At 36.8% G+C, this 23,167-nt stretch overlaps 1 protein-coding gene across 11 annotated transcripts in view; it reads left to right on the forward strand.

The window, feature by feature from the left end:
* LOC105219969 (uncharacterized) overlaps positions 1 to 23,167 on the forward strand; it is an 833,969-nt gene that overhangs the window by 333,917 nt on the left and 476,885 nt on the right. For 9 of the 11 annotated variants that reach the window (XM_054225503.1, XM_054225502.1, XM_054225506.1 and 6 more), the window contains 2 exons: positions 1,268 to 1,731; positions 16,075 to 16,173. In XM_054225503.1, the coding sequence (XP_054081478.1) occupies positions 1,268 to 1,731; positions 16,075 to 16,173 (563 nt within the window). The remainder of the gene's footprint in view (positions 1 to 1,267; positions 1,732 to 16,074; positions 16,174 to 23,167) is intronic. The other 2 variants (XM_054225505.1, XM_054225501.1) reach the window with 1 other exon arrangement.

Raw genomic sequence — 23,167 nt, forward strand, 5'->3', positions numbered from 1 at the left:
TATGTAAGGAGCTTGATATGCCATCCCACAGGTCCCTTATACCGAGATGCTGATGAGTGGTCTCAGAGAGCAGGAGTGCAAGTCGAATAGAAAAACGTGCGGCTGTCGGTTGTGATTGTAGCTTCTCGTTGTCGCTGCACTGAGGCGAGTGCATATCTTAGCTGCTACAAGATAGTGGTCCGAGTCGATGTTGGGACCACGAAGCGGGACCCTGCGAAATCGATCAGCCTTTGTCACGTTTTTGACATAAGTAAGCGATATGTTGAAGAACCTCGCTTTGATGCGGATTGTGGCTAGACGTTCATTCATCGGGGTGAATGCCAGGACTCGGCGACGGAGTCTCTTTCCCATAACTAATCCAACACCAAATTTGCGCTCATTTATATTGCTGCTGTAGTAGATATCACAAGGACCCACCTTCTTCCGTCCTTGTCCCGTCCATCCCACTTCTTGGATGGCGGTGATGTCAGCCTTTAGTTTTATGAGGACATCAATCAGCTGGGCAGAGGAATCTTCCCAATTAAGGGTGCATGCCCATGTCGTCATAAAAATTGGGATTCCTTGTCCGAAGCTGTTGCTTCCTGTTCATTGGTTATTCGTTTTTATGTGATGGTTCCCAAACCCTACGCACAACCGCATAAGCGGGGTTCGCCTTCTCACTTTAGTTTGCCTCCAAACGGATGTCTGCTGGCTACCCAGAGGATACTTGGTCTAAGACCGGAAGTCGTGAGCTGCGTTAGCCACATGCAAAATAATCGTTCCTGGCCACTCCTAAGTGAATGACAGTCGGGAACTTTCCTCACACATGACCCCACCTTCCATTATTTGGGTGTGTTTAATTCCTACCTGTTCTGTGGTTGGTACGGAGGAATCAATTTATTGTGTACTGTGTATTCGTCTAGTAAGCATTCAATATGCTAGTTATCCGTAAAGAAATGCTCTTCCAGAACCCTTAATTTGGATAACTCATTTATGATTTCCACCGTCACAAATGTTATATCTAACACTTCCTGTATTGCATATCAAAATGTAAATATGATGCCTAATAGATAATTATTTTTTATTAATACATATATTAATAAGTATTAACTGGCAAACTGCACAAACAGTTAAAGTTAAAGGCTCAATTTGTATCATGTGAATATCTTACCCGTATATTCAACATATTGAGAGTATATTCAAATTTTCGAAAAAGTCCTAATTTTTATATATAAGATTTTAAATTTTGATAATCAATATACATATATTTATTTTTTATTTTTTGTAGCCTGAGCAGCTTATCAGGAATCTTTGCCAACGCGAATCTCTCGATTTTGTTCTCATCCCATGTGGACATAATTCAGTTAGAAAAATCACTTCTAATACAAAAGCACCAACTACTAATTCCGAAAGATGATGTTAATGTATATCAGGGGAACATATTCGACAAAACTTTTAAAAATGAAAAAAATTGGCTGAATTTGAAAAATAATGAAAATATTAGAGGACCACATCAAGTTTCTCCTGAAAATAACTTGTTAGCGTACCACGCTCTCGATGATAAATACTTCATCTTACCGCAATATCCGCGTTCGCTAGACGTAAAAGAACATTTTAAAAGAAAATCTTTACATACATTCATAAAAACATTAGCTGATTTAGGCTATTTTCCTAGAACTATGAATATGTTAGATCGATGTCCAAGCAATTCAACAAGACTATGCCTAAATATGTTGAGTGACAAAGTTCCAGGTAAGTATTTTATTATTTATTCCTTTATGTTAACGTATCTGTTATCTATTGTTATGTAATGAGAATTTTGTCCATCTTGGAAGTAACTAAAATATTCAAAAGCAAATGGAACCGAAGATCTGATACTAAATCAAATTTATAGCACTAAACTGCAACATTACCTTTTTTCTGGGTATTGGACCAAACCAAATTTCTTAGGGAGATGAAACCATAAAAAGGTGTAATACTTTCTTCGTTTTTCGAAATTACTCGTTTCGTCATCTTGCTCTTTTTGATATACATATATAACCTATTCTCCAACTCGTTTAGTTTTATGACTTACAAACAACCGTTATGTGAACAAAAGAGAGTATAACTCATAGCAACTATGTTGCGAGAGTATAAACATTATAAACGCGTATTTTAGTATATATATCGGAAATAAAATCTCTTATTTTCTGAAAAGAAATTTTTGGTGTTCCCCTTTTATCAGTTTACACTGAAAATCATATTTTTAATTTGCATCTACGAAGTTAATATATATATATACATATGTATATATAATTTCCTTTAACTCCTGTTGGAGCGTAAGGCCAAACCTTGTTTATAGTTTCAGTAATCGGGTATTGTTCAAAAAATGGGTAAATATATATTCAAAATAAACCAATACCAAAATTTCTTTTTAAATTCTGGAAATTGATTTATGACGACAAAAGTTCAGGTACATATGCTCAAAACAAGGTGCAACAAAGAAAAAATGGGGTGAAACATTTAATACAGTAAATTTTTTCCTGCGAGTAACAGTTTTGTTAGATTCTGCACCAGATTTCCCTCTGCACCGTTTCATGACAACTCTGTATCGGTATTAGAAATAACAAGTAATGAAGGGCTAAGTTCGGGTGTAACCGAACATTTTATACTCTCGCAATTTATTTATTTAACGTTATTTATATTATATAATACACAATTTGACCCACATATTCGTCATATATATTGTATAAAGTCCATTGAAAGTTCGAAACCATAATATTAGGTTAAAAGCACCGAGGTCCTCGTGTTCGATATATGGGGCCTTAAAAATCTATGCTCCGATTTCGGCGATTTTTAGAATGGGGCTGCCACACTATAAATGCAGTATTTGTGCAAAGTTCTGCACCGATATCTACACTAGTGCTTACTTTATATATCGTAAAGTAAACGATTCAGATCGTCTTCAAAGTTCTGGTATATAGGAAGTAGGCGTGGTTAAGAAGGGATTTGGCCTATTTTCACAAAATATCATTGGGATGTAAGGAAACTATTATAAACCAAGTTTCATTGAAATCGATCGAGTAGTTCCTGAGATATGGTTTTTGACACATAAGTGGGCGGCGACGCCACGCCCATTTTCCATTTTGTAAAAAAATCTGAGTGCAGCTTTCATCTGCCATTTCTTATGTGATATTTAGTGTTTCTGACGTTTTTGGTTAGTGAGTTAACCCACTTTTAGTAATTTTCAACCTAACCTTTGTATGGGAGGGGGCGTGGTTATTATCCGATTTCTGTCACTTTTGAACTGTATAAGGAAATGGCTAGAAAAAACGACTGCAGAAATTTTGGTTAATATAGCTTTATTGGTTTGCGAGTTATATACAAAAAACCTATTTGGGGGCGGGGTCACGCCCACTTTTCAAAAACAATTACTTCCAAATGTGCCCCTCCCTAATAGGATCATATGTTCCACATTTCATTTTCATAACTTTATTTATGGCTTAGTTATGACACTGTATAGGTTTTTGGTTTTCGCCATTTTGTGGTCGTGGCGAGATATATACAAAAAACCGATTTGGGGGCGGGGCCACGCCCACTTCCCCAAAAAAATTACATCCAAATATGCGACTTCATAGTGCGATCCTTCATACCAAATTTTATTTTCATAGCTTTATTTATAGTGTTTTCGGTTTTCGCCATTTTGAGGGCGTGGCAGTGGTCCGATTTTGCTCATTTTCGAAAGCAACCTTCCTATGGTGCCAAGAAATAAGTGTGCCAAGTTTCATCAAGACATCTTAATTTTTACTCAAGCTACAGCTTGCACAGACGAACGGACGGACGGGCGGACGGACAGACAGACATTCGGATTTGAACTCCACTCTTCACCCTGATCACTTTGGTATATATAACCCTATATCTAACTCGTTTAGTTTTGGGTGTTACAAACAACCGTTATGTGAAAAAACTATAATACTCTCTTTAGCAACATTTGTTGCGAGAGTATAAAAGAAGGTGCACCCATTCTATCCATATCTAAACCAGGTATTGAGTCGCTATCCTTATTTGAACCTGTGGAAAAATTCAGAAAAGGTCATGGCGATCGTCAACCTCCAACGACGATTATATCCGAGTAGTGCACCAATCGCCGTTAATAGCTTATAAAAAATAAATATTAAATACATCAATAAAACGGAAAAATACACAAATTGGCAAACACAGTGGCAGAAAATTTAAAACCGCTTTCTATATATACAACACCTCGCACGACATCGAGTCTACAATTTTAACGAGAGTATATTAAGTAGGTCTTGTGTTTTGTGAATATTTCGGCCCTCATAGGCGAACGAATCGACTAGGAGGCGCTGCAGCTGTTGCAGCGAACTAAATACAGCGTTCAACCCAGTTGAACATCGTTATTGACTGCTGGTTGGTACACATATTCCCAACCTTCCCAGTTGATTGGTATTGCATATGGGCGTAATCGGCCCATAGCCATCCCTCAGTCCTCATATACTATATATGATGAATTTCGTTATTATAGTGTACCTCATGCCGAATATATGGGTAAAATTGTGTTATCTTTATAAAATTACATAAAAAAATTTCGAGAATATAAAATGCTGGGTTACACCCGAAGTTAGCCCTTCCTTACTTCTTCATTGTGGCCTTAGTCGCGGTGTTTAAAATTTTTGTCGGGCCATTCATCGCAAAATTACTTATGCAAGTCCTAAATGCATACTATTAAAAACAACGCTTCTAAATAAATTTGAAGTGTAACAGTTATTATAAAAGGATATAAAAATTATGGTATTCAATAGTTTCACCTTTTAAACCTTAACTAGATCTCCATGAATATTTCAAGACTAAAGGTCCAGACCCAATGCTGGCTGGCTTTACTTGCTTTGCTGTGAGAACTGTCAAAACTGAATAGAAATATACTAGAGCATATTAAAAGAGACTAAATGGATGGGATCATGTGTAGAAGTTCACGTAAGTGAGGAAAGTTTTTGATTGTCATTCACTTGGGAGTGGCCAGAAATGATTCTTCTCCACATGATTCAATCAGCTCACGACTTCCGGTTTTAGACCAAGTATCCTCTGGGTAGCTAACAAACATCCGTTTGAAGGCGAGCTAAAGTGAGAAGGCGAACCCGCTCCTGCGGTTGTGCGTAGGGTTTGGGACCCACCACATAAAAACGAAGTACCAATGAAAAGCGACGAAAGCCTCGGATGAGACACCCACCTCTTGATGACGACCCCTGCAAACGTTTTAAGGATAATGATTTAAGGGCATGCACCTGGAATATCCGGACCCTTAATTGGGAAGGTGCCTCTGCCCAGCTGGTTGATGTCCTCATACGACTAAAGGCTGACATCACCGCCATCCAAGAAGTGCGATGGACCGGACAAGGACGGAAGAAGTTGGGTCCTTGTGACATCTACTACAGCGGCCATATAAAGGAGCGCAAATTTGGTGTTGGATTTGTGGTGGGAGAAAGACTCCGTCGCCGAGTCCTGGCATTCACCACGGTGGATGAACGTCTAGCCACAATCCGCATAAAAGCGAGGTTCTTCAGCACATCGCTTATTTGCGCCTACGCCCCAACGGAAGAGTAGGACGATGTGACCAAAGATACTTTCTATGAGCGCCTAGAACGCACCTACGAGCGCTGCCTCCGTCACGTTGTCAAAATCGTGCTTGGCGATTTCAACGCTAGGGTGGGTAAAGAAGGAAGGTGGTAGGAAAATTCAGTCTCCATGACGAAACATCGCCAAATGGCCTGAGGCTGATCGACTTCGCTGGGGCCCGAAATATGGTTGTCTGTAGTACCAGATTCCAGTTAAGAAAGTACATCAAGCTACTTGGCTGTCTCCTGATCGAAACACGCGTAAACAAATCGATCGCGTTGTGATAGACGGAAGACATGTCTCCTGTGTTTTAGACGTGCGTACGCTCCGAGGACCAAATATTGACTCGGACCATTATCTGGTTGCAGCGAAGATACGCACCCGCATCTGTGCAGCAAAGAACGCACGTCAACAAACACAAGGAAGGTTCGACGTCCAAAAGCTGTAATCGCAACAGACAGCCACGAAATACTCTTCTCGACTTGCACTCCTGCTCTCTGAGAGCACTCATCAGCATCTCGTTATAAGGGAACAGTGGAACGGCACCTCAAACTCACTGCGTACCGCTGCAGCCGAAACAATTGGATTTCGGCGACGACAAAAAACAAGCTGGTACGATGAGGAATGCCGTCTCGCAGCGGAGAGAAAACAGACTGCCTACCTCGAAACGTTGCAAACAACCACAACACGTGCGGGATGGGATAGTTACCGAGAGCTGAAGAGGGAAGCCAGACGCATCTGCAGACAAAAAAAGAAAGAGGCCGAAATGCGTGAGTACGACGAGCTTGAGAAGCTGGTAGACAGAGGTAATGCTCGAAAATTTTACGAAAAAATGAAGCGACTTAACGAAGGTTTCGAGACCGGAGTTTCCTCATGTAGAGACCAAGATGGTAATCTGGTAACCGATGTCCAGGGCATACTGGGATTATGGAGGGAACACTTCTCCGACCTGCTGAATGGCAGTGAAAGTACAACACCAGGAGATGGCGAACCCGATTCCCCAATCGATGACGATGGAATAGATATTACATTACCCGACCATGAAGAAATTCGAATAGCAATTACCCGCCTGAAGAACAACAAAGTGGCAGGGGCCGATAGATTACCGGCAGAAGAACTGATAAGGTGCATGCATCAGCTTCTTTGCAGAATATGGTCGGAAGAAAGCATGCCTGACGATTGGAATCTCAGTGTGCTCTGCCCAATCCATAAAAAGGGAGACCCCACAATCTGCGCCAATTACTGTGGGATAAGCCTCCTCAACATTGTATACAAGGTCCTGTCGAGAGTATTGTGTGAAAGACTAAAACCCATCGTCAACGAACTGATTGGGCCTTATCAGTGTGGCTTTAGACCTGATAAATCCACCATGGACCAGATATTCATCATGCGCCAAATCTTGGAAAAGTCCCGAGAGAGAAGAATCGACACTCACCACCTTTTCATCGATTTTAAAGCTGCTTTCGACAGCATGAAAAGGCGCTGCCTTTATACCGCGATGTCTGAATTTGGTATCCCCTCAAAACTAATACGGCTATGTAAACTGATGTTGAGCAACACCAAAAGCTCCGTCAGGATCGGGAAGGACCTTTCCGAGCTGTTCGATACGAAACGAGGTTTCAGACAAGGTGACTCACTATCGTACGACTTCTTCAATCAATTGCTGGAAAAAATAATATGTGCAGCAGAGTAAATAGAGAAGGTACAATCTTCTATAAGAGTGTAAGCTGCTAGCGTTCGCCGATGATATCAATATCATCGGAAGTAACAACCGCGCCGTAAGTTCTGCTTTTTTTGAACTTAATAAGGAAGCGAAGCGTATAGGTCTGGTGGTGAATGAGGACAAGACTATATTTCGTCCTGTCGTTCCTGTCATCAAACAAACAGTCAGCGCACTCGCGTCTTGGCTCCCACGTCACTGTTGATCGTCATAACTTTGAAGTTGTAGATAATTTCGTTTATCTGGGAACCAGCATTAACAACACCAACAATGTCAGCCTCGAAATCCAACGCAGAATCACTCTTGCCAACAGGTGCTTCTTTGGACTGAGTAGGCAATTGAAAAGTAAAGTCCTCTCTCGGCGAACTAAAATCAAACTCTTTAAGTCGTTCATTATTCCCGTCCTGATGTATGAGCTGAAGCGTGGACGATGACAACATCCGACGAGACGACTCTTGGGGTTTTGGAGAGAAAGGTTTTGCGCAAGATTTGTGGTCCTCTAAACATTGGCAACGGCGAATACCTCAGACGATGGAACGATGAGCTGTACGATTTATACGACAACATGGACATAGTTCAGCGAACAAAAAGATAGCAGCTACGTTGGCTAGGTCATGTTGTTCGAATGGATGAAAACAATCCAGCTCTGAAAGTGTTCGATGCAGTACCCGCTGGACGAAGCCGCGGAAGAGGACGACCTCCACTCCGATGGAAGGATGAAGTGGAATACATGGTTAAATTAGATGACTGTCTGAGATATTTAAAAAGCTGCCAGATAACTGCATTTCCATCGATTAGTGGGATGTATATACATATATATATACTAGCAGACCCGGCCACACGTTTGTGTGGCTAAGGTATACATTAAATTAAGTTGGTCCAATCTTGGCTTCGGCGACGATATTGATTACTCGAGGTCGATTTATGTTACGCAGCATGATGACAATAATAGTTCAAAATATTATTTTCTTGTTTTCTCTTTTTATATTTTTCTTGTCAACTCGAATAAAATTCTCTTACAGTGATCCCCGCTTAAGTGCCCCCCGGTTTAAGTGACCAAATTTTGCGGCATCGTTCTTTTTTCTCTAAATTTACATATAAATTTCCCCCTTTAAGTGCCTTCGCCTAAGTGCCTTTCCCGCTTAAATGCCTGCAAAATTTGGTCATAAATAAAAAAAATATGTGCAATTTTCCTCTTTTAAGTGCCTTTTTAAGATTTTTTAAAAACTCATACAAATATTTAATTGTGTGGTAACATCGCCTTTTTCAACTATTTAATTGTGTAATCGAAAAGAATCGTCCATCTCTAAATGTCAAATTTAAATTTCTCGGTTTTCGCGTAACATAAGTAAATTAATTAGTGAAACTCATCCTGTAAAATGTCTGGAAAAGGGCGGAAAGTAACTTCTTTAAAGATAAAACAAAATATCGAGATTATAAATATAGTTAACCGCGATGAAATATCAAAAAAAGAGGTTGCTAAAAAATACAATTGCAACGTTTCGACTATTCGCCGGATTTTAAGAAACCAAAAAGAAGTGGAGTTATCTGTTACCAGAAATAATTTAAAACGTCATGTAATATTTTCAACGCAGCGGACTATTCTATAAGGGAGGGCATCAAATCAGTGGGCGGTAAAACACAAAAGACCCGCCCAACCCTTCTATTTCTTTGTAACGCCGATGGAACTTCTAAAAAAGTGTTCCTAATCGGAAAATCAAGAAATCCAAGGTGTCTAAAGGGGAAAGTACCTCCAGTGTCGTACTATTCGCAAAATAAAGCGTGGATGACAGGCTCATTGTGGTCAATGATAATGAAAGAATTCGATTGTGAAATGGGGAAGCAAAAAAGGAAGGTCTTTTTAGTTGTTGATAACGCTGCTTGTCATAAAGTTAATGGGTTGAGCTTGGACAATGTCAAAATAGAATTCTTGCCACCAAATACAACTTCAGTGTTACAACCACTTGATCAAGGAGTAATTCACTGCTTCAAGATTTATTGTAGGCAAATTTTGATACGGAAACAGATACTGTCCATCGGGAAAGGCGAATCAATAGATCATGGTGGCTTGTTAAAAGCGAAACTATTAAAAATTGTTTCAGAAAGGTAATACTTTAACATTATTATAAATACATATGTGAAATTTGCAACAGTTTAAGTTTATATTTCTTATAATTTTGCAGGCAAGATTTCAATCTTCTGAAAATCAATTTGATTGTATTGAGGAGATTATCGATACAATAGATATTCCCCTGGAAATAGAAGAGTTTCAAGAATATGTCGCTTGCGATAACAATGTAAATTGTTTTGGAACCCTTAATGACAATGAAATAGTGAAATGTGTACTATATGAAGATAACGAAGTCTGTCAGTCTCCAGAGGAAACTTCTATGATTAATATCGATCTACCATCATTTGCAGATGCAATAAATGCGCAGAGCATTGTTAAAAAATTCATGGAGTGTAATAATATTGAAGGAGAGGAAGTTGAAAATTTTGAAGAAAAGCTTTTTAAAAGCAGATTTTTAAATTTTCATCAGAAAAAAATTACAAACTTTTTTAATTAATTAACCATTTAATGCATTGAGTGTACATTAATTTCATTTTGATGTATTAAATAAAGATCTCATACTTCAAAACAATTTTTAGCGCATACATACGTACATATCTGTACACTATATAAGAATATAAATTTTTGTATATTTTAAGTTCCTATTTTTGTGTAAACTGAAACATACACATATTAATTTTATATTTTACTTTTGTTTTTAATGTTATTAAAAAGATTAATAAGAAAAAATTAAAATTTTCATTGTAAAAGAAAAAAAACTAGACGATCGAAGTCGATCGAGAAGTAAAAAAAATGTTAATAATTGTGAAGACGATTAATTTGAATAATAACTATCCTATCATCGAAATTTTTTTCCTTCTGTATTTCTTTATTTATTGAATCTGCTTTGTTTAAAGCCTAACAATAAGTATTAAAATCTTAAATCTATTTACAACTAAGTAAGCTCAAGAATGTGGTTGAGCTGTTTTGGTAAAACGTTGCTCTTTGGTAGGCAGGTAGATCTCTTCTTTTTCTTTTCTTTGATTGCAGGAATGTACCAAGGCATTAGCCAATGGGTTTGAATGTTCACGAAGTTTAGAAATACATTTATCTCTGCTGTCCTCTATTTCCTTCTTTACCATAGGAATATCAAGATCTTTATGGATATTTTCGTTACGGATGTACCATGGTGAACCCGCTAAGCTTTTTAGATTGGAATCTCAGAATTATATCAATGTTGGTTGCACAAGTCGTACCCTGCAGTTGAATACCATGCATCCAAACCGGTTTTATGATTGCATCGCGTTTAAGTGCTTTTTTTAACGTACGTACAGCCGATTTCAGTTGATGCAGAGTTGAAGGGGAACGACTTAACTGCCATTCACGTCTCGCTTGCCTTTTCTTATTTACAAGCTTTTCTATTTCATTATTTGTGATGTTTCTAAAAACCTTAATGTTTCTTTTAGGTGTTGCAAAGGCAGCTGCATTAGTTATTACATCATTGAATTCCATTATTCTTTCATCAATATCTCTTTCTGTATTTATTTTTAAATCGATATTAATGTGGCTACTGATATATTTTCTATATTTCAACCAGTTAGTTTTAAAATATGTTAGAGATACTTTTGGCTCAACTATCTTGGGCTGTTCGCATAACTTTATAAGTACAGGAGAATGATCAGAACATAAGTCAATACATGTATCTACTGTTATAAGCGTTCTATCTATGTTATTATCTATGTTCTATCACTGGGCCAGTATGTCAGCTTACAAGGAGATATTATATCAATGTTATTGTGCTTATCTACAATAGTGTAGTACAGCTGTCGTCCTTTCGGATTAATAAGACGTGAGCCCCAGTACACGTGTTTTTCATTGTAATCTCCATCTGCTAGAAATTTTGGACCTAGCGTTCCAAAAAATTCTTTAAATTCTTAGTCTGTAATTTTAAAACGAGGTGGACAGTATATAGCCGTCAGATTGAGTTCAGCACCTCGATTTTTCAATGATATTGTTGTAGCTTGTAACTGCGATGTAGCATACGGTTCTAAAGCATGGTGGTTTAGCCGATTTCTAACCAATACTGCTGTACCACCGTGCGCCTTTCCATCTGGATGATTTGTAGCAAGAAGTCGATATCCCGGTATAAAGAAATTGTTTTTATTTGTTAAATGAGTTTCTGACGGCAGCATTACATCTATGCTTTTTTCAGTCAGAAATCGTATTAACTCCAGTTTGTGTTGGTCTACATCGTTGGCATTCCATATACAAATATTTAGTATACATACTCATATTTTAGATAATAAGGTTTGCAACATTTGGTTTTGAGATTTGATCAAATCTTGGATCATGTTTTGCATCGTAGACATAAATTGTGTCATACATTGAGTAAGATTTAGAATCATTTCAATACCTCCAGGGATATTCATCATTTGGTTACGACGACATTGAATTCCCTGTAGTTAGCAGTGTGATTTCCTCCACAATTACTGCATTTTTTATTTGTATCCTCTTTTTAAGAGCACATTTGGTGTTGGGTGTAAATCACCACATACCACGCAAAAACTGCGAAGAGTGCAATAAGATTTGGTATGCCCATACTCCTGGCAGTTAGAGCATTGTACCGGAACATTTCTTTTACGAGGTTCTTCAACGGTAATTCTACGATGGAGTAAATATTTTAAATTGTATATTGGATGTGTTTCATTCTTTTTTATTGGATTAGGGTTTGGCAACAATTCGATATTAAACATTGGTTGTGGTACTTTATTTCTATTTAAGATATTTACCACATTTTTAATTCCAAAGCCGCATTCTTCAAGGGCATCTTTGATATCATTAGATTCTACCGAAGACTCAATGCCTTTTACAACAACAACTAGGCTTTTAGAGCTCTTCAGTTGATAAGAATAATAATTCTTGTTGTTATTTGACAAAAATTTTACTATATCCATAAAACTTTTCTCAGTGTAAGACTGTATTTTAGTTTCATCTTTTTTTTGTTGGTACCTACAACTTCACTTAGTTTATCAACAAGTGCACTTGAGCTACGCTCACGCAAATATATTGGCGGCGGTTTGGCATTCACGACTGTGGTGGCACCCTTCGCATCGTCGTCCAAACCATTGCTTAGTATTGCAAATCTGTTGCCATTTAAATTTCCAGGCTTATTTGTATTAAGCGTGGCGGGTTGAAACTTTTTGGTCAGTGCCAGTCTGTACAGAATGTACTTTTCTTTTTGGTACATGCTCACCTTGCATTGTTTTTTCCTTTGGTCCGCTCATCTGATACCTGCTTGGTTGATGTTGCCTGCTGATTTGTTGTTGCGCACTTGCTGTTTTTTCTGCTATTGCTGATCCCTTCTGCTGCTCGGCTGAGCACTTCGATGACTGATCTTTCTCACCGTTGGATTGTTTATTTGTGAGAGCAGATTTTGCAGGCTCAACAAAGCTGAAGAAAGCATTCAGAGAATGCCTACGACCTTGCTGTTGAGGCTGCGCAGCGCTCATATTTGTTTTTTATACTCTCGCAACCTGTTGCACAGAGTATCATAGTTTTGTTCACATAACGGTTGTTGTGTCACCAAGAAATATAAGAGTTAGATATGGGGTTATATATACATAAATGATCAGGATGACGAGTAGATTTGAAATCCGGATGTCTGTCCGTCTGTCCGTCTGTCCGTGCAAGCGATAACTTGAGTAAAAATTAAGATATCTTAATGAAAGTTGGAACACATGTTCCTTGGCATCCTGAGGAGGTTGCTTTCGAAAATTTGCAAAATCGGTCCACTGCCACGCCCACAAAATGGAGGAAACCGAAAACTTATACAGTGTCATAACTAAGTCATAAATAAAGTTATGAAAATGAAATTTGGAACATAGGATCCCATTAGGGAGGGGCACATTTGGATGTAATTTTTTTGGAAAAGTGGCCGTGACCCCGCCCTCAAATAAGTTTTTTGTATATAACTCGCAAACCAATAAAGCTATATAAGCCAAACTTTCTGCAGTCGTTTTTTTAGCCATTTCCTTATACAGTCCAAAAATGAAAGAAATCGGATAATAACCACGCCCACCTCCCATACAAAGGTTAGGTTGAAAATTACTAAAAGTGGGTTAACTCCCTAACGAAAAACGTCAGAAACACCAAATTTTACATAAGAAATGGCAGAAGAAAGCTGCACTGAGATTTTTTTACAAAATGGAAAATGGGCGTGGCGTCGCCCACTTATGGGTCAAAAACCATATCTCAAGAACTATTCGACCGATTTCAATGAAATTCGGTATATAACACTTTCTTGACACCCTGATGACACGGGTGGAATATGGGCGAAATCGGTTCACAACTACGTCTACTTCCCATATAACCCAATTTTGAATTCCATCTGATTCGTTCACTTTATAATGTATTCATAAGGAACCAATGAAGCTAGCGGAATAAAACTTTACACAAATACTGTATTTGAGCTGTGACATCACTTGTGGAAAAATTGTCAAAATCGGACCATGACTTTTCAAGGCCCCTGATATCAAGCATGAAGAACTCAATGCCTAAGGTTAATTTTTCACCGAAAATATAGGTAAATCCCTCGGATATTTTAATGCAATTCATTCCATCTGAATTTTTTTCTTATAACAGTTTTTCTCTGTACCTGAAATGGTAAAAATCGGGTCATAACTTCCCCTATATAATATATGGGGATATTCCTTACTTGTTTTTGTTTTGCTATTATTATTATTTGTTTATAAAAGTTTTTTTCTTTGAAAGCTCTTGCCCACATATGTTGTTTGTTATTTATTGTTATTTTAAACTGATTTGTTTTGGGTAAATTTGTTTTGATTTTAAGTATCAAGTTGGACCAAATACAATTACTCGTTTGTGAGTTCATTCGGAACATACACACGGACACTGGATTTTTATATATTAAGATATATATGTATATGTATGTGTGTATAATCGGATAGTTTTGCGGTTGCTACAGTCACGAAAAATATCACAGTCTATAGCCTAAATAGAAAAATATAGTTTAGAATAGGAAATGTAATTTAGACTTATCTGAAATTGTTCTAATGGACTTCTCTCCCTTTAATTAGAACCGCCGTTCCAAAGTCGGCTTCTACTTTTCACCTCTACTCTACTTCTACTTTATCACCTACCCGAAAAGTTCTGTTACGTCTTGTCTCATTATGCGTCCGTAGTTGTATTTCTTTGAACGTTTAAAAAATTTTCCAGAAGTGATTTTATTGTCCCCGAATTTAAAGATGGCTCATTATCGCAAAATATAATTCTGGTATGCGCATAGAAATTCATAAGTTGTAAAATTGATGGTTCAATGTCAATTATAGTTCTCGACGCTAATATGTCACTTAAATAAATCCCGCTTAAGTGTCTCGACGTACTTACCCAGCTTTTCTCAAATACTTCGATCTTATATTTATTTTTTTAGAAAAAAAGACACATTTATTCCTTATTAATAACAACAACCGAATATTTTATACTCTCGCAATTTATTGATGTAATTTTATAAAGATAACACAATTTGACCCATATATTCTGAATAAAGTTCAATAGAATAACGAAAAGCATCATAAATAGTATATGGGAACTGAGGTAATTCCTGAACCGATTTCACTCGTTTTCACTACCAAGATACAATATATCGAAGGCTATAGCCCACTTAATTTTATAATACCTATAATAAGGTATATGGGATCTGGGGGAAGTTATGTCCCGATTTTAATCACTTTTGGTACATAGACAAACTGTAATAAGAAAAAAATTCAGAGGGAATGAATTACATTAAAATATCTGAGAGATTTACCTATATTTTCGGTGAAAAATTATTCTTAGGCATTGAGTTCTTCATGTTCGATATCAGGGGCCTTGAAAAGTCATAGATTTTGACAAGTGATGTCCCAGCTCAAATACAGTATTTGTGTAAAGTTTTATTATACTATCTTCATTGGTTCTTAATGTATACATTATAAAGTTAACGAATCAGAAGAATTAAAAATTGAGTTAGATGGGAAGTAGGCGTAGTTGTGAACCGATTTTGCTAATATTCCACCCGTGTCATCAGGGTATCAAGAAAGTGTTATATACCGAATTTCATTGAAATCGATTTACTAGTTCTTGAGATATGGAGAAAGTTTGGTATATAAATTTTTTTGGTTTGCAAGATATATAAAAAAAAAACTGATATGGGGGCGGGGTCACGCCCACCTTTCAAAAAAAATTACATCCAAATGTGTCCCTCCCTAATACGATCTTATGTTTCAAATTTAATTTTCATAGCTTTATTTATGGTTTAGTTATGATACTCTATAGGTTTTCAGTTTACTCAATTTTGTGGGCGTGGCAGTGGGCCGATTTTGTCCATCTTCGAAAACAACCTCTTCAGGGTGCCAAGGGATATGTGTTCCAAGTTTTAAAAATTTACCCTTTGTTCAAAAATTTGAGCTTGATTTGAAAGTGCAGAGTTAACCGCAAACTCAATAAGCGTTTTTATTTCCGATTCTCTAAGCGACATTTTATGTAGTCCGGACACTCTACTTCACTATCACTCGTAAAAATATTACAATATTTAAAAAAATTAATCAATCTTTCGCACATATTCTATTAATAACTCTCTTGAAAGCAAAACATTTTTTTTTTATTTCGATTTTTTTGTTTAATAAGCACTCTACTTACATGCTTCTTTATTTATTTATAGTAATTATCTTCCAATCCGTTTTTGTTGGGCGCCAGTTACATAAAATTAAACAATTCTTGTTATTGCGTTGGATAAGGATTTTGTTCACTCAAGACACGCGTGAGTTCTCCGTCTGTGTATGAGCTATTTGTGTTAACTCATATGGTAAGGTAAACAATTCAGATCGACTTCAAAGTTCTGGTATATGGAAAGTAAACGTGGTTGTGAACCGATTTAGCTTATTTCATAACATATCATTGGGATGCCAGGAAAATATCATGAACCGGAGATATGGTTCTTAACCCATAAGTGGGCGGTCATGCAAATATGCCCCTTCCCAGAACGATCCTTTGTACCAAATTTCACTTTCAGAGCTTAATTTATGGCTTAGTTAAAGCTCTTTATATGTTTTTGGTTGTTGCCATTTTGTGGGCGTGGTAGTGGTCTGATTTCGCCCATTCGAACTTAACCTTCTTATGGTACCAAGCAATACGTGTACCAAGTTTCATCAAGATATCTAAATTTTTACTCAAGTTACAGCTTGCACGGACGGAGAGACATACATCCAGATTTCGACTCTACTCGTCATCCTGAAGACTTTGGTATATATAACCCTATATCTCACTCGTTAAGTTTTAGGACTTACAAAGAACCGTTATGTGTACAAAACTATTAAAACAAAAGGCAAAAATGCCTTTGCTCTTTATATTCTCGCAACAAAGTTGCTAAAGAGAGTATAATAGTTTTGTTCATATTTTTTTTTTTTTTTCATATAATTCTTTATTTATTGAATCTGCTCTTTGGAGCCTAACAATAAGTTATAAAATCTTAATTCTAATTAAAACTAGACAAGCTCAACCAATTGATTGAGTTGTTTTGGTGAAACGTTGCTCCTCAGTGTGCTGGCATATCTCTTCTTTTTAGACGTGATTGATTACAAGAATGTAATAAAGCATTAGCCAATGGGTTTGGGTGATCGCGGAGTTTGGACAAATATTTATTTCTGCTGTTCTCTACTTCTTTCTTTACCATGAGAATACCAAGATCTTTATGGATATTTTCATTACGCATATACCATGGTGAGCACGTGATTGTTCTAAGCATTTTTGATTGGAATCTCTGAATTATATCGATATTGGTTGCACAGGTCGTACCCCACAGTTGGATGCCGTACATCCAAATCGGCTTTATGACCGCGTTGTATAATAGAACTTTGTTGTCTAGGCTAAGTTTTGAATTTTTATTTAAAAGCCAATTTAAATGTGCTGCTCTTATCTTCATGCAGGTTATTTTGCACGATATGTGTTTTCTCCACGTGAGCCTTCTATCCAAGTGAATACCAAGATATGTTACTTCAGTCGCTTGGGGTACTAAAATATTGTTCATTTTAACTGCCGGACACGTTTTTGGTCTTAGAGAAAATGTAACATGCTTGCACTTCTGTTCGTTTACATTTATACGCCAGTTTGCTAGCCATTCTTCGACAAAAATCAAATGCGCTCCTAATACTTTTGATGCTATAATTGGGCATTTGTTTCGGCTCACTAAAGCTGTGTCATCCGCAAAAGTTGATGTCAAAATATTACTAGCTGTTGGAAGGTCTGCTGTATATATTATGTATAGAGTTGGCCCTAAAACACTGCCCTGAGGTACACCAGCTTTTATTGGTCGTTCTACAGATATGAAGTCTCCTACTTTGACAGTAAACTTTCTATTTTTTAAATAAGACTCCAAGGTTTTATGCATTTCGAGAGGTAAGCTTTTTTTAATCTTATATAAAAGCCCGTCATGCCACACTTTATCGAACGCCTGAGCCACATCTAGAAATATAGCAGAACAGTACTCTCTATACTCGAACGCCCTTCTGATTTCGTTAGTAATTCTATTTACTTGTTCTACAGTGCCATGTTTTGCACGAAAACCGAATTGGTGCGTTGGTATTACATTATTTTCAAGGAGGAAAGGAGACATCTTTGATAGTAACACTTTTTCAAATATTTTAGAAAGACAGGGTAGAAGACTGATTGGTCTGTATGAAGACGGCTGTGTCAAGTCTTTACCTGTTTTCTCTATCATGATGATCTGCGACTTTTTCCATGAACTTGGATAGTACCCGAAACTGAGAATAGCGTTAAAGAGCAAGGAGAGTACTGTTAAAGCAATATTTGGTAACTCAATTAGCATTTTTGGAGTAATTTTATCGTGTCCTGCCGACTTTTTAGGATTCAGCTCTTTTATGATTTTAATAATTTCAGAAGATGACGTTTGAATAGACCCAAGCGACTCGTTAGCGCTATTGGAGATGATTGGCAGCTTAAAGCTGTTCTTTGGGCAATTAGGTTGAAATACCTTTTCTAGGTGATTTGCGAAACAATTTGCCTTATCCTCGTCACTTCTTGCCCAGTTTCCACCCAAGCCTCTTATAGGCAAGTTGGAGTCGACTGGAGGCTTCATTGACTTTTGGGCTTTCCAAAGAGAATTTCCTTTGTTTGAATTTGGACACAGTTTCTTTATATAATTGTGAGTGTGGTATTCTTCCTCACGTTTAAGCGCTGTTTTTAGTTTTCGTACAGCATATTTTAGTTGCAGCTGAGTAGAAGGGGAGCGATTTAACTGCCATTCACGTCTAGCTCGCCTTTTTTCATTTACAAGCTTTTCTATTTCATTATTAGTGAGTTTTCTGCGGATAATCGGTTTATTGCTTATGTTTGGTGTTGCTATGACAGCTGCATTTGATATTACATCATTAAATTCTCTTATACCTTCATCAATATCTCTTTCTGTATCTATTTTTACATCAATATTAATGTGGCTACTCACATATTTTTTGTATTTTAACCAGTTCGTTTTGTGAGATGTTAGACCCACCTTTGGCTCAACGAATATGGGTTCTTCACACAACTTTATTAGTACAGGTGAATGATCTGAAGATAAGTCTGTACATGTATCAACTGTCACAAGTGATCTATCTATATTTTTGGTTACAGCGAAATCAATTAAATCTGGTATTTTGTTACGATCACTGGGCCAGTATGTAGGCTTACCAGGAGATATTATATCAAGGTTATTGTGGTTCATAATGGTTTGGTACAACTGGCGTCCTTTCGGATTATTAAGACATGACCCCCAGTACATGTGTTTTGCATTATAATCTCCACCTGCTAGAAATCTATGACCTAGCGTTCCAAAGAAGTCTTTAAATTCGCTATCTGTAATTTTAAAACGAGGTGGGCAGTATAAAGCCGATAGATTTAAATCACAACCCCGATTTTTTAACGATATTGTTGTAGCTTGTAACTGTGCTGTAGCATGAGAACCCAGAGTAAAGTTAACCGATTTCTAACCAATACTGCCGTTCCGCCATGTGCTTTCCCATCCGGGTGATTTGTAACATACAGTCTAAATCCCGGTATTTTAAAATTGTTTTTGTTTGTCAGATGAGTCTCTGATAATAACATTACATCTATATTTTTTTCAGACAGAAATCTAATTATCTCTAGTTTATGTTGGTTAACACCGTTAGCGTTCCATATACAAATGTTTAGTATGCTCATTTTTTACTTAATAAGGTTTGCAGCATTTGGTTTTGTGATTTTATTAAATCTTGGATCATGTTTTGCATCGTAGACATGAATTGTGTCATACATTGAGTCAGATTTAGAATCATATTTTCAATACCACTATTTGGAGGATTTTGCGGTGGTTGCATTTGTACATTGTTGCCTTTTACAACATTGGCATAGCTCCCTTGTACAGTATTATTTTTAATATTACTAGATTTCGGAATATGGTCTGTGATATCTATAATGTCAGTACGGGGAGTATGTAACATTTGGTTACGTCGTGCTTGAATTCCCTGTGACAACTTCGATTTCAAATCTTTATAAACAGGACAACCCCTGTAGTTGGCAGTGTGACTTCCTCCACAGTTGCTGCATTTTTTGTTTAAGTCCTCTTTCTTGAGGATACATTTTGAAGTGGGATGTAAATCTCCACATACCACACAAACACTGCGTAGAGTGCAATAAGATTTGGTATGCCCATACTCTTGGCAGTTGGTGCATTGTACCGGACCGTTTCTTTTGTGTGGTTCTTCTACGGTTACTCTACGGTGCAGCAAATATTTTAAATTATATATTGGATGCACTTCGTTCTTTTTAAGCTGGTTAGAATTCGGCATCAATTCAATTCTAAACATTGGTTGTGGTACTTTGTTTCTGTTAAAGATGTTTACGACAGTTTTAACTTCAAAGCCACATTCTTCAAGAGCTTCTTTGATTTCACTAGAGTCTACAGATGACTCTATACCTTTAATTACTACAGCTAGGCCCTTTGAGCTCTTCAACTGATAGGAATACTAATTTTTGTTTTTATCCGACAAAAACTTTACAACATCCATAAAACTTTTCTCAGTGTATGTCTGTATTTTCGTTTCATCTATATTGCCTTTTTTTAAAGGCACTATATGAAAGTTTTTTGTACCTACAATTTCGCTTAATTTAGCAACAAGAGTATTTGAGCTACGCTCACGCAAATATATTGGGGGCGGTTTGGCATACGCGACTGTGGTGGTACCCTTCGCATCATCATCAGAACCATTGCTTAGTACGGCAAATCTGTTGCCATTTAAAACGTCAGGTTTATTCTTGGTTGGCGTGCCGCCTAGAAATTTTTTAGGATTGACCGCTGACTTCACAGGACTTAATTTCCTTTTAATATTGACGTAGCGGTCAATGCCAATCTGAACAGATGGACCTTTTTTGATTTGTGCATTCTCACCTTGCGTTTTCTTCGCTGTCTGCTCGCTTGCAGGTACCTGCTTATATGTTGATGCGTTCGTGTTTGTTGCTGGCCGTTGTTGGCTGCCGTTCTCTGCTACTATTGTTGTTGCTAAGCTCTGCTTAGGGTGCTGCTCCGTTGATCGCTGAGATGTCTCATCCTTCTCGCCTTTGCCTTGTTTGTTGGTAGGAGCTGGTTTTGCAGGCTCGACAAAGCTAAAGTAGGCATTCAGAGAATGCCTACGGCCTTGTTGGTGAGGCTGCGCAGCGCTCATGTTATTGTTTATTGTTTATTTTCTCGCACTTAGAATTTGTTATTTTGTATTTATTATTGTTTGTACACTTTTATTTTTGTTTTGTTCATATAACGGGTGTTTGTATCACCTAGAAATAAAAGAGTTAGATATTGGGGGAGGGATATATGTATATAAATGATGGGCAGATTTGGATGTAATTTTTTTGGGAAGTGGGCGTGACCACCCGCCCACAAATAGGTTTTTTGTATACAGTTTGTCAACTAATTCTAATTCTTCCTTATGGTTACTGTTGTTGTTTTAATATTTTTTTATATTTTTCCTCATCTCATTCAGGCAAATTTTTGGGGTTTTTATCTAATTACACTGTCCAACAAATGAAGACTTTTTGAATGGAACAGAATAGCTACCCCATAATTCTGAAAGGGTATGTTGAGTAGATCATTTTTATAGAACCGATATGTACTGCTTAGTAAGTCAATTATGCTTAATTTTATCACACCCGATTTGTAAGTCACAGCTGACTAGACGCGAGAACTCAGTGTTTGGCCCGGCCGAACTTGACGACGTTTTCACCTACTTTGTATATGTTGGCGTGTAATTTTTCCAATTAATCGTAAAGAGCTTTATTTACAACAATGGTGTCTTTGGTGACACCCACTGAAATTTTCCGCCAAACATTTTCGTAGAATATTTTAATCCTTAAATGTCCTTTTTTAAAGGATTTTTTGTGGTTTTCTCGAAAAAGGGTCAAATTGACCCATAAGGAAACCAGTTAGAGGGTTAAGATCCTCCACAAAAATAATCCTCATACAATTCCACAACACAACTCTGACCATAAGAATTCTCTCAGACATTAACTTACAACATTTTTTTCATATAGTATAATGCTCCCTTCGACCAAAAAATTAAAACTTTGACCCACTGTAAAAAAAAACTCAGACGTGCTGGACCATAAGTTTGTTCTACAAAAATGATCTACTCAACATACCCTTTCTGAATTATAGGGTCGCTATTCTGTTCCAAAAATGCTGTTGGACAGTGTAATTAATAATTACATTTGTAAATTGTAAAATGGAAATTTTACAACAAAAATATAAAAATAATAAAACACAGTATAATCATACTAACATATATAATGTAGAAAAATTAAACCAAAGCAATACAGCAAAATTAACATTTAACGATTATGCAATAAAAAAAAAGTAAAGCATAAAAGAAATTCCAGAATTCAAGTACCATAAAAATTTATCCTATGGTATTAATATAACATTGATAATCATTGTAATAGTAGTAATGTAATCCTTGAAAAAATGGAAAATAAGAAAAAAACAAAAATAAAAAATTTTAAATACAAGAACTCAGGAGTGTTCTAACAGTAACGCTGGGGGAGTTGCATCCTAAGATGACTCCACTAATCCCAAACTGCCACAAGCCAATATGAATAAAAGTATTTTTTAAATAAATAAATACCAACATGTATATTCACTATTTATTGTAGTGAACGATATACATACATATGTTTATGCAATAAATTATAAAAACATATTATATTAGTGGAACTAATTTAACGTCACAAACGTTAACGTATCGTAAAACAGCTGTCAATTTGTACATGCATTTTATTTTATGACAATCTTGCAAATATGCGAAACCATTTTCAGTGGCAACCAGGGCAAGTTTACTCAATTCACAATCAGCTGATTATTTAAAGCGCTTATTTGGTTTAAAAGATAATTTGTGGTAATATTAATATAAATATGTGTTATTGACTCATTTAACATTTCACGATTTTGTTCGGACAACTAATTAGAAATGACTACATATATACTATTTTCAGATAAACATAATAATAATTGAAAATATTAATTTTTCATTCCCCGCAAAACTAATACGGCTGTGTAAGTTGACGTTGAGCAACACCAAAAGCTCCGTCATGATTGGGAAGGACCTCTCCGAGCCGTTCGATACCAAACGAGGTTTCAGACAAGGTGACTCACTATCGTGCGACTTCTTTAACTTGATGCTGGAAAAAATTATAAGAGCTGCAGAGCTAAATAGAGAAGGTACAATCTTCTACAA

The sequence above is a fragment of the Zeugodacus cucurbitae genome, chromosome 2 (genome assembly GCF_028554725.1).
Source record: "Zeugodacus cucurbitae isolate PBARC_wt_2022May chromosome 2, idZeuCucr1.2, whole genome shotgun sequence".
In the NCBI taxonomy this organism is placed as follows: Eukaryota; Metazoa; Arthropoda; class Insecta; order Diptera; family Tephritidae; genus Zeugodacus; species Zeugodacus cucurbitae.